General features: G+C 40.2%; 2 protein-coding genes across 2 annotated transcripts in view; both read right to left on the minus strand.

Moving 5' to 3' along the window:
• Nucleotides 1–1,470: 1,470 nt before the first annotated feature.
• Nucleotides 1,471–3,811, minus strand: sp5a (Sp5 transcription factor a). The gene is made up of 2 exons (XM_026376644.1): nt 3,400–3,811; nt 1,471–3,009 (listed from the first exon to the last, which is right to left on the minus strand). The coding sequence occupies exons 1-2, from the start codon at nt 3,448–3,450 to the stop codon at nt 1,933–1,935; spliced, it is 1,128 nt and encodes a 375-aa protein (XP_026232429.1). The 5' UTR covers nt 3,451–3,811; the 3' UTR covers nt 1,471–1,932.
• Nucleotides 3,812–7,147: 3,336 nt separating this feature from the next.
• Nucleotides 7,148–13,306, minus strand: part of myo3b (myosin IIIB) — a 54,483-nt gene continuing 48,324 nt past the window's right edge. The window contains exon 36 of the mRNA XM_026375749.1: nt 7,148–7,203. The gene's annotated coding sequence lies outside the window, so the exon portion shown is untranslated. The remainder of the gene's footprint in view (nt 7,204–13,306) is intronic.

Below are 13,306 nucleotides of genomic sequence, written 5' to 3' on the forward strand. Positions count from 1 at the left end.
AAGAATAGAAAAACTCTTGTTGAGTTCAAAGATACTTATCCTTTATGAATTGATCTTTACTGTAATGAGTTCCATTTCTCAGAATAATATTTGTTTATTTTACAAAAGGGGGCGCTGTTGAGGCAGAGAAAACTTTTTGAATGGCAACCCTTCTTCTCACACTGACATTTTAAGTGATCCCACAGGAGACAGATGGAGAACAGCGTAACTGGTGACAGGCAGTGACGATGCTCTGCTCTGAGCCAGATACGTTAGATGCCGAAGTGTTGACCACTTGTTTGTATTGATGAGTAACTTAAAATTCTCAGTCACCATGGGAAAGTCTGTGCGCAGGAGGTCAACATGAAATACTCCACAAGTAGCAGCACACACACAGAAGCACAGTAGCATCATACTGAAGTGCCACAGGTTTCAGTTGTGTTTCCACTCTGCTGGTCAGAAAAACACAAAAAAAAGCTGCAGCTACACAGTCGTCATGTGTCCATTAAGCCTCAGTCAGAAAAAGAAAGACGTCGAGCTCTCTGAACATCCCACGTCTAACGTGGATCCAGGAATATTTCAGCTAAAAGCCTGGAAAGTGCTGGAAACTCTGCTAATGGGTCTCAGCTCAGCCTACGGTGTCACTGCAGAGTCCTCAGAGGAAAATGCAACAAGCAGAAACTGAGGCACGAAAACAAAGCCACTAAATCTATTAGAGTGCATTAACAAATTAGAGCATTCCTGCAGTTGTTTCTAATGGTGAGAAATTAACATCAGCTGTGAATAAATGGGAGTTTGGGTACTGGTCTCATAATAACTAATAATTTCCTTTTGTTTATTATGTTTTATTTCTTACATCAAGCTTTCAGAATAAAAACTAATCACTGAAGTTGTCTCTGTACTTACTGAAAATGTTTGTTTGGACTTTAATACAATTACATAGTTAGAATATTAGCATCTAAATGCATCTTTTGAGACGCTCAGCTGTACGTATGATGGAAGGAATCTCGAACATAATTATTATTTTAGTTTTTACTCTGCTGGCGGCCAAAGTTGTGTGAGCGTACAGGTAGGTTTCCGTTAATTTTAAGACGATGCATGTCCATTTTTACAGTTATATCTCAGATTATCTAACTCACATCACTTCAACATCTAAAATATTGCTTTGTTTTTGTTGGAAGTTACTCAGAACAACAAAGTAAGGTCAATTTTAAAAAGCAAAATCTAAGCAAACTAAAGATAAGCACCTTTTTAACACAAAGTACCCGCATCATTTGCTTTTAAATTTAATTAAAAAAAAGTTGTTAAAGGTACAGCTGGAGTTTACGTTTGTCAAACCTTGACATTGGTTTATGAAGCACAAACGTATCAAATCACTTTCTTCACACATTTTAAAGCCTGACTGTCTCTCATCACTCATATAACTGAGGGAGGTCAAAGAAATTCTTCTGACATGAGGAAAATGTTATAATCTTTATTCTCACACAGTATTTGGGTCATATCAACAATAGCAGATCTTTTCAAGAGCATGCTTAAAAACACCCCATATGGAGCAAGGAACGGACACTTTCATTCAACAAAAGCTATTAAATAGAATTTACAGGGGAGTGAAATCTTCCACCGAAGACAATGATCAAAACACAAGTTGAAAACTTGTCTCCCTTGATATGATTTAGACACTGAATTCAAACTCATGAGATAAAACTTCGCCATGGTCCCAAATTAACTTACAAAACTTTATATATTTATATATATGTGTGTGTATATATATACATAAAAAATGTGATACACAGACCAGCAATGTTAGAAACTATTGTCAGGATGTAAGAAATGAACCAACAGAAGAAACTAAATACCCTAAATAGAAAAACGCAGCTCACTGTTCAACTAATGTGGAATTGACTGTATTGCACTAAAGTGATTTCTACTGTTTTAAAATGACCACAGAGTGTGTTACAACAGATTCCTCGTGTCCTCCCTTTTCACATGATCAAGTGTCTTGTCGTGACATTTGCTCTTTTTGTTCTGATGTGTTTTGACGTGTTTTGCCAAGTGGTCACTCCTCATGAACCTCTTGCAGCAGTCCGGACAAACAAAGCGCTTCTCCCCCGTGTGAGTCCTCAGGTGTCTCTGCAGCTCGTCCGACCTCGTGAAACTCTTGCCACAGAACAGCCAGTTGCACACAAACGGCCGCTCCCCTGAATGCCACCTCAGGTGCGCCTTGAGGTGAGAAGTTTTCCCGTAAACTTTCCCGCAACCCGGTATGTGACAAATGTGCTGTTTCTTCTTGCCAGGCTCGTCGCTGGACGTGGACGACTGGCAGTTGGGACACCTGCACCTCCTGCACCGCCGCGCTGTCGCGAGAGGAGACTTCGTGTGCAGCAGCGCGGCGATTTGCGTCTGGTATTGCGCAAAGTCCGTATGTCCCAGAACCAAGCCTCTCTGCAGCTGGAAGCGATGAGGACCGAGGGAGGACGAGTGGCTGACGTGGTTCCCCTGCTGGAGGCTCCACCACGGAATATCCTCTCCAGGATTGGGGGACAACTGTCTCTGCTGCTGGTGCACAAGGCCGGAAGGTCCCGTGACAAAACTTGGCATCGCGGGCGGGATGGGAGTGGGGGCTGCGTAGCTGACGGCGGGGACGTAGGTGGGAGGGCAGGTGGACTGCAGAGACTGCATGGAGCAAGGTAACATCTTCACAGGGGAGAAGTCATAAGGGTACGAGGGGTCCGCCGGAGGGGTGAGGGGCAGTTCGTGGTGCGAGCTGAAGGAGCTCTGGATGTGCGCAGACAGCTGGGGTTTGGAGGATAGTCCGAAAGTGGAGTTGCCGGCCAGGCTGCTCTGAGGGTTTCCCTCGTTAGTCCACGGATGAAACAAACGCGAAGGAGACCCCAGAGTCGGGTCGTACGGGACCTGGAGGAAATCTGTGTGGTTTGATCCGTGATGATGCCCGATCCGGTTACAAGTGGCAGCCAGGAGCGCCAGAGGAGAGTGCTTACAGTTCTCTGGAGAGGAGTTCGGAGTGCGATCCTGGACAACAGAGACAGCCAGTTTCTACATTAAAATCAATTTTTAAAACCATTTCTACGAGTTAAAACACGATCAGTGTGCTACTTTATAAAACAATCAGCTGATGAAATAGTTCAAACAGTAAAACACAGCGTAAACAGTTCACATTTGACCTGCGCTAAGTCGATCCTGTAACCTGGAGATGTGACATTAATTAAAGTTTGGTTTATGCAGCAGCAGGAATCATTAAGACGGAAACTATTCGGGTTAGTAATTCAATCATATGACACGGGAGCATCGGTGGAGCTGGACATTAATATATATTTACAGGCTGCATGATCCGAGGCGAAAACAACGCGGATGAGTAAGTTTCCAAGTTATGAAGAAGTGAAGAGAAAGTTGCGCACAAACCTGCAGAAAAGCCTGGAGTGTCTCATTCCGCAGAACAGCCACTGCTGCCATGGTCCGCGTCCTCCTCTCTCTCGATCAAAACAAACACGAAGAAGCGCACTAATTCACACAAATAATGTGCCTTCGCAGTCAAACAAATCGGTGTCGTCGAGCAGGGTCTTCGCTCGTCGCTGCCTCCTCTCTCCGAGATCTCCTCGGTGTATCTGGAGAGTGAGGGATCACTTCTTAGAATTTGATAAGGACTTTGGTGGGCCGCCAGCCAGTCAGAAATAAGATTTATTACTTTGAAGTTCGCCGCTGCCCAATCATCAAAGAATAGCGGCTCTTTGAGAGGGGAAAGCAAATCCTTTGAATCCACAAAGCTCCTATGGTGTGTTTGTTGGTCTGGATAAAGGAGCTGATTATTAGGGGGGATGGGAAGGGAGGAGATAAAGGCGGGACAATTAATGAAGTAATCACTATGTGGGAAATGTATATACACAAATAATTGGATTTTCTTGATCAAAGACCCCCATGCCGCCTGGAGACCCCAGCATTGGATGCTGTAGTCATCTGATCCTCTTTTTGTAATTAAGGATTTGTAGCAGAACCCCTATGTGACAATGTGACATTGTTATCTCTGGAGATCTCCAAGAGCGTTGCCTGACTGTTTGATGGAGGAGAGAGACCAAATCAAGTGACTCAACACAAAGTTCTCATCTCTGAAGAATCAGCGTCTCTTTTACATTTCTAATTTGAATTAAAATGTCTTTGTTGTGCCTTTGAACTGCAGCACGGCATTAAACACTTAATTATGCCCTCTCTGAATTATTTCTCTTTTATTCATTTCAATCAGTTGTTTTATCAGAACCTTCCTCATTTAGATTTTTTCTCCTTTTTGTGTGTGTGTGTGTGTGAAAATGTACATCCTGACCAACTTTTTTTTAAAAATCCCACTTCATTCCAAATGAGCATTGTTTCACATGTCACAATCAGGTGACAGGCTGCACTTGAAATGGTGATGTCTCAATTGTCTCCAACTTGTCATGTTAATACATCTATAGGGAGGAAGTTCACATGCAGGAGCAGCTCTGCAGGAGCCAAATTAAACAGAGGTGTTCATACCATAAGGAGACGTTAACGTACAGAGGCTAAAGTGACGTATCATATTTTCTCTTTTGTGTTTTAATGAAGGCAGAAGTATGCACTTTTCATTTGATAATATCCAAACTTTTGTGGCAGAGCAGTGGAAATGGAAGTTGTAGTTTTCTATATCAGCTCTCTGATCTTTATCTGGCTTCCCTGCAGAAACAATCACTGTCCTCTCAACTAGTTTGGAGCGGCAGATTTTGAATTAGATCTGTTCCTTTGAAGGGATTAATGTTCCCAGTCCTCTCCCACGGCTTTACACACAGTCATGAGGGAAAGGGGGAGTCCTGCTGGGCTGCACTGGAGCCATGTTAAACTACAAAACTGGCTACAGGAGTGGTGTAGTCACACTGGTGACTGATAAAAACGACTGCAGATTAACCTTGTTTATTCGGAGTTATGGCAGCTGGTGGTGGTGAAGCGTATAGAGTGGAGCTTATAAGAAAACAGGAAGGTCACTGCCATGAAGTTGAATCCTGAGCCACGTTAATTCTGTCGATTACACATGAGACTGTGCATACTTGCAGCAGCAAGCAACAAAACATCTCAAAAAGGTCATGGAGGCTTTTTATAAATAGAAAAATAATAAATACGAGTACTACATTTTTATACAGTTGCTCTCTCTTTTTTTCTAATGCTTTGAAGATCAATAAGAACAATGTTTGCACGTCATGTCATGACTCGTACATTGGTTTTTTTTTACCTTTATAACTCATCAATAAGGTGGATTAAAAAAAACTGTTAATCAAAGGCTTATTAACATCTGGCAGGTTTAATTGCTTGGTAGAACTGAAACTGAAACAACAACTCATAATTATCTGACCCATATTTAAAGCTGTACAGACTTTCTACAACCTGGCAACAGTAAATCTGTTCTTATCACTGGATTCCAATTTTTTGTATGAGCAAATTATTTTTAACAACAAATATTATTTACATTAGTTGTTACTTTAACAATATGCATGTATTCAAGTCACATGTTTTGGTCATTAACCACTGTAATGAACAATGTTTGGTTGTCAGGTGGGAAACTCTTAAACTATAAGTGTCAAGCAGGATAAGGATATGGACATTTTCACTATTTGGTTACTCATTCTTTATATAACTGGTTTATGAAGCATCAGTAAATTATGTGTACCGGTACTATTAACATTAATAAAACTCTTAGTTAAAACCTAACCTGTAAATTGTATCTTTAGCAATATTTGAGCCATTTGATTTATGTTGGAACAAAGGTGAACAGGTGACAACTGCTGTGAACTCTATTAACCAGCTGTTACTGAGTCACTGGGCACCTCAGTAAACATTTTTACCGTCTACTCCACAAGTTTGTATTTGTACTGCAAAGTGCTGTCAGTTAGTTTTTGCTTGCAGGTTTAGATGTCAGATAAATGTCAAATGTTGTAATCTGCTCTCTTATGTCAAACCTGACAACTGTTAAATCAAAAGGAGAATCCACCTTAAAATAGCATTAATTTCTCGATGATCCTGAACAGCTGCAATGGTTTGTGGACATTAAAATAGGAAATATTAATTCTGATTTAGGGCGGATTTTCGCATAAATCAGCTTTGCATGTGAGCTGTCACGCTATGCAAGGCAAATTTCAGCCATATATGACAACTGCATGGATTTCGAGGACCATCAGCATTACCAAATTATTGATATCTTCTTTTGAGATACTCGGTTCAGCTCTAAATGCAAGTTCTTACATTTTAATGCATCTCAATGGGACTCCAGCGGAGGGATGGATTTGGCTGAGCAGGACTTTCATATAGCTTGTAAGAAATTCATAACTGTGTGTTTGACACAATATCCAGTCCCTGAGGTAATTTACTTGCTCCAAACCTTTACCGTCTTACAGCCATGCCTCAAGTACAGGGTCACCTCAGCAGTGGTTTGGCTAAAAGAAATTCCTGTGGCATTTGATGGGAAATTTAACTTGGAGGAACTCCCACTGCAATAGTATTCTGGCTGCATACTCAAAGGTTTGGCCCATTCCTGTACTTCATACAGTACTTTAAAGCATAAAGCAGAGAGAGCTGATCAATAGGAATACTGCTGCAGACACAAGCTGCTTTTAGGGATTAACAGAATAATTGAAAAAAAGGATACTGTTGAGCTTTGGTTACAGGAAACTAACCTCACACAGTTGTTGTACCTGAAGAAACAGGAAACTGACGCAGGTTCACGTTCTGTTTTAGAAAAATAAATCACATCGAATCACAAAACTTACAATTTAAAGTGAAACATTTCATTTTCTAAACATTCAACAGGTGACTGACGTTCTTCCTTATTTTCATTTTGGCATTAGTTTTTAATGTGTAATGTGCAAATGACAGCAGATGTTGAAACAAGGGATGCTGTGTTATACTCCTTTAGTGCATTGTCTAAAGAGGACACATAGATAAATTGGAATAAAGCCACTGCTCTGCATATTTTTGTATTTACTATGATTTTCAAAGTTGTGTATGTGAAAAAGAGCACAAATTACCTGTGAACTCAAGGAAGAAGACACAGATAACCAGAATATAATAATTTAAAGACATTTATTTGACTGATACAAAACAGCAATTTACTTGAAATAAATAAGAATGTACAATAGACTTCAAGGGTGTTGTTTGTTTTGGTCCAGTTCAAAGGTGAAGAAGGCATTCTGCAGAAGAGAGAGAGAAAAACTACAATGACATTTTAGCAGATAACTTAAAATCCACTTTTTTTTTTTTCAATTATCGCTTTTTACTTTTCAACGAACGTCGTTTAATTTGAAAGCTGTACATGTTATTTAATTGACCCCCAAATTGATGTGAGAGAACGGAGTGGCATAAGATTTTGACATTTTGAGGGAAGTGAGCGCGGTGGATTTGACATGAGTCGAGGGGCGATGCCACAACATGAACCCCTTTTAACTTTCCATATTCTCCGGACAGTTGGAGAGAAAACAGGTTCCACATCTGTCTCATACAAGAGATATCAGAGACTGGAGATGGGAGAGGGGGAGGGGGGTGCGTGTGTGAGAGTGAGAGTGAGTTCGAGTGTGTGGGAGAGAGGAAGAGACGCTCGAGGCTACTGGGTACTTGAGCCGCTATAATGGTGTCTCGTATGAGAAAACATCTGTGAATTTCCTCAGTGATCTACAACAAAGTATAACTCAGAGCAGTCACTCAGCAGACCTTTGAAGTTGCTGTCTGACAGAAAGCTGCCATTGTTCGCAGCCCCCAACACACAGAAACTCCAACTTTGGTCTCACTAATTTTCCCTGCAATGCGATACAACTCTTTTTTTTTTTCCTCTCCCTCTCTCTTCCAAGCCTATGAAGCTGGGGAACTCTGCATATTCAAGAGCAAAGAGCAAAGCCTTGGCAATGTGCAGGGCTGGCCTGGGGTCACGTAAGGCGGGACAGGTCATTTTACCTCCTATCAGCCCACCCTGAATGCGTTAATCTAGCCTTAAAGAGGGAAATCTCCCCCTCTGTGATGATGTACAGGGTTACAGCCTGCAGTGCTTTACTTGGAAAAATACATAATTTAAGTAATGTCAGATCTGAAAAAAATTAGATTCAAGTGTTGTCAGTTTTAAGGATAGCTTGTTTTTTAAAAAACACATATTTAAATCTTTCTCACTTTACTGCCTACTTTGAAGGTGTTATTGCTCCAGTGCACTTGAGCAAGGCACTAAGAGCTACTCCACGCAACTTTCTGGTATGCAATTATGTAATTTTCATGTATGAATTGTCCAACCAAACACAACAAAATGCTGGTTCTGAACTCCTTCAAAACACAAATTATGAAGAAACAACATCAAAACAAGCACATTTACAAAGACTTACAAAGGTTTTTCCTGTAGAAGCAATGAAAACACACAACAACCAATCACATTTAAATAAATCACATTTTAGAAATTTAGAAGTTTTGCTTAAAACAAGCAAATATGGCTAAAGTAAAACATCTTGATATGATTTCCTAAAATGAGTGAAATATCTTAACCAGTGGATTCCCATGAAATTTGGTAGACGTTCATGTTACCCAGAGGATGTGTCTGGACGACTTTGGTGATCCCCGGGCTTTTCCTCAAGCCACCGTGAGAGTGGCATTCATTGGTTTTTAGTGCGTTTTGAGCCACACAACACGAACAATACGTAAAAGAGTGCAAAAGCTCAACTAGATGGTCCTGTTAACAGCATTATGATATTTTGTATTGTATTTTGTATACACTATTTTGATGCATGTCATATTTAGTATGTAAGCAGATGGCTGAAAATGTCCAACTTATGACATGTAAAAAAAAATCTGGCAAGTGCGCTCAGCAGGGGTTTTGCATGCACGACTACAAAACTCGGACAGATTCTGCCACAGTTTTACCGGGGACTATTTTATTGTGACCTCAATCTTAAGCTTGTTTGGTAGAACCACAGGTGATACGTCCCTGCTCCTCCTGGCAGTAGCAAAAAAAAGACCAGCTTTCTGTAACGCGTCCCAAACTGAAACAAGGCCGTTGTGATTCTCACACTGTTAACCGTCCAGCGTTTATTCAATGGCAGCTGGTCGCACCATCTGGGAAAGCAGTGCCGGGGCAAAACAAAACAGGTTACACCTTTGGCCATGCCAAGTCTGTGTGTGCCCCACTCTGTCTACAAACTGAGAGAGGCTAATCACAATTTCACGCTCTGATTTGTTAAATCCCATTCCAGCGCTGGAGGCACCAAGAAAACTTTTAAGTCAATAAATTTCATGGCATACAGGATAACAACTTTTCCGTGGAGTTTCTGTTGTTTTACGTGAACCTTTTCCAGCTTTATGCCTATTTACGGTGGGAGGACACTGAATAGTTACACGTTTCTTTTGCAAATGAAAAGGAAGTTGTAATTTTGACCAAAGCATCTGGTCACCTCAAAGATTAGTAGCCAGGAACAAGCCCTCATCTCCTCATGCATGTGTTTTATATTCATGCAAATGTCAACCAACAAAACAGTGCATAGAGCACCCTCAACAAACTGCAGGTGTGAGGAAGCTGAAACAAAAGCCACTGTTACCCTAATGGTATCCCTTGTCATTAAGAGACCTTTGATGTATGTACTCAACAGACTCTTTTATCTCCTTCTTCCTCTCTGCCTCTTACTCTCTGTCTCTACCCGGCTCAACCAGTTTCTTTATTAATGTCGTCTTTAGGGAATGTGCTTCTGCTCAGAGCCCTCAACATACATCTGACATCTGGTTGACGCTCGTGTATGTCACTTTCCTTTTCAGTAATCACCGGCCAGCAAGGAGCATCACAATGCTTGAGTTTGACCTCTGTTATTAAGACAAGATTTTGCAATAATGATTTAATTATGCCAGAATTGTGGTATGATATCACACTGTATATACTGTGATATGTCACTGGGTGGAAATTAGACGCATGGATATCAAAAGCATGTAAACTGCATTAAAACAGTATTTGAAAAGGCTGCACATGAAATACTGGTATTCAAACTCTCCCTTTGAACTCAAAGGATATAGAAACAGGACAATGTTGGCCTAATCGTGTTCTCTCTTTGAAGTGAGACATCACTATTAGGTGAAAAGGTAAGTATGCTTCTTTAGAAAATAAAAGCTTTTCATCATTTGTTAAGGCTGCAGCTTGAGCGATTTTCATAAAGGTGGTTTAAAACTTTGGATAACAGTGTTTGGAGCTGCCTTGGATGTAGCTCTAATGAAAGTGTAGCGCATGAAGCAAATAGCTAAAATGGCAAGAATAACACCAGCAGTAACGTTAGCCACATTAAAGGAGCCATCTCTTGCGCACCAGATGTTGTCAGATTTAATGAGGAAAAACAAGAGGGGAGCTGGATTTATGAAGACGTATTAAGGAAAACACAGGTGTCAAGTCTCGAACGCGGACGTGACACAGCATATGTCCCTCAGTGGCCGTCCTGCAGACCTGTGTGACCGCCGGGAGTCCGAGCATGTACAGATCCAACATTCATTAGGGCCGGAGCATCTTTCATGAGAGTGACAACAGTATTTCATAACATTTTTCCCTTTTGCAACACATAATCAGCTAACCAAGGCAATTATGTACACACCTCCGTTCACCTCCTCTCATATGCTAAAGCAGGCAATCAGCCAGGGAGTTAATTTGGCAGAGAAAAACAGGGGAAGAAACACCCACTCTGGCACCATTTGTCACCACAGTCCAACCTTGTTATTCAAACTAGTGAGCCTATTTGAAATTCCTCTCCATGGTAAAACAGGGCCAAAATAATCAAGGGAGCATGATCACACTTAATTGATTCAGTGTACTTTTAAGATGCACTACAGGGTGCTGGGGTGACCTATTTCAGACTGCTCTTCAGAGGAACCAACTATCCCAGCAAGGGAGTAATGCACAATGAGGATTTTAATTATTGCAGGATCTGTGGCTACGACCGGAGGTGAAACGCTTCTGAACTGACTGTGACACCACATTATAACTCTGCCAGTGGTCTGGGGTATTACTCTTTGAATCTTCTGTGGCGTTAAATATGATCATGGAAACAGCTGATATCTACTTTGTCTGTTTCTAGAAATAGCAGTGCACAGAAAATTGACAATAACACAGTTTTTTAGATTCATTTTGTTTTTTAAATTTCAATAATGTGTTGCATCTTCTCTTAGTCTTGTAGAGACAGTGGTGGAATGTAATTAAGTACATTTACCAGAGTAATCTGCTAATGTACAATTACAGAATACTATACTTGAGTATTTATATTTTATACTTCTTTATATGACTCAATATTTCAGAGGGAAATGTTGTATTTTTTACTCCATTACATTTATTTTACAGACAGTTCCTAGTTACTTTGCAGATTAAGTTATTAGCTATCCAACAATGTAGTTACACATTATCAGTCAAATCGGGCATCAGACAAAATAATCTAATAATATAATATTTAAACAATAAAACTCTGTCCTTATATTTACTGCTTTTATTCAATAGTCACTTTGTGACACTGTAATGTAATACTACATTTTTACCTGTCATGAAATTTTTTGTTTAACAGTATTCAGATTTTCAGGTTCTGAATACTTGTAACACCACTGATTTATAGACATGCAACATTTCAGACCAGTTTGATTACCTGTTAGTTGCTGCTACCACTACAACAACTGTGAATCGTTGGGAAATAACAGATTTAAAACTAATGTGTTGTTGACTTGCAAAAGCGACTCATCTTAAAGTTAATTTGCTCTGTTTTTTAGTTACATAAATATTTTAGGAGAATGTTATATTTTACATGATTAAAAAAGGAAGGAAGGAAAGGATAATGTAAAATGTTCAGGTGATGAGTCAGTCCTTAGTGTCTGACCTCCACTGTACTTAGTAGTGGGATTTGATGGACACTTTAGGCCTTTTTAAACCTACCAAAATTTGCGTGAATCTGAACTTGAAGCGAAGCGGCCTCACTATCTAGGCAGAGCTCTAATGTTTTCCCCACTGAGTATAAGGAGGGTGAGATCCTCAGTCATACCACCGTACTCTTCCTATTAAGATCAAAATCTCCTCTAAGGCCCTCGGGTGTCAACAAAGGGAGATGCAGTAAATGATATGCAAATTGAAAAGAAAAAAAAAAGCTCTACAAATCAACTCGCCAGCCCTACATTTCCGACACTTCACATCTTAAAAGAAAATTCCTGTATTTAGGGCGAAATTCAAAGTGAGGTCTAGCTCTGCCTCTGTGAGGCTATGTGTGGTGATTCCTGCACTCAGACAGCACAAAGCCCCTCTCACTACAGGCGGCTCACTGTGGGAGAACTCGTCGGGAGAGTCTTGGGTTTCAGAAGGATTTGTCTCTGGATCCGTCTTAGATAATAAGACATAATGCTCAAAAATAGGTAGATGTTTCCAAGTCAGGTTAACACCACTGCATTTAGATGCTGTGCCTGGAGGATGAGAGGCTGCTTATTGTAAATGTAGAGCAGCATGGAAATGATGGGACATATCTATTGGTAAATCAACAGGAACTAATAAAAGACTATTTAAATGAGAATATCATTAATTATTAAGCTAAAACACCAAACAAACACTGGTTAAAACTTTGAGATGATATGATGACATTCTTCTGGTTTTTATCAAAACAAGTGGAATATTAGTATTCTGAATATAGATTTAACTTTTCAAATCAGAACCGATCAATAAAACAACTAACAATTCAATCAACACCTGAAAACCTTATGTAGAACTCAATCCTTTGACATAAAAATGTAAAAGCTACAAATTGACGCTGAGTGTTTAAGTGTTTAACAGTGACTCCAAATGAGACCTCCCCCCTCACTGTACCACATGATGTATACGTCTACTGTCATTAATTCATTTATTTATGCAACATCTGTACCAATTCACAGCTGTTTGTAAGCTGAATACTAATTTCTTGGGTAGTACTCTAAGAAAGTCTCTAGAAAAATCTCAATATCAAAGCTGTAAATCAGAGGCACAATGGCAGCAAGGCAAGTACAGGACTAGAAAAAAAAAAGGGAAGATGTCTGGAGCTTTTTTATTTGCAAAACAAGCATTGTGGCTTCAAAACTTTGAGAAATATTTATGTAAATTCATATTTACAACACAAGACAAAGGCAAAAATCTTATAAATCTATTGTTTGGATGTCACTGATGAGCAAGTCGCTCCTGTAAGCACTTTCTGACACAGTGTCTCAACAGCTGAGGGCATCGCCTGTGCAGGTCGCGTATTCTCCACTGCTCCTTCTTGCCCCACATACGGTACCACGGCACATCCAACAGTGAGGATGTTCTTTGGAGTGTCAG

This window comes from Anabas testudineus, chromosome 21, assembly GCF_900324465.2.
Source record: "Anabas testudineus chromosome 21, fAnaTes1.2, whole genome shotgun sequence".
NCBI lineage: Eukaryota > Metazoa > Chordata > Actinopteri > Anabantiformes > Anabantidae > Anabas > Anabas testudineus.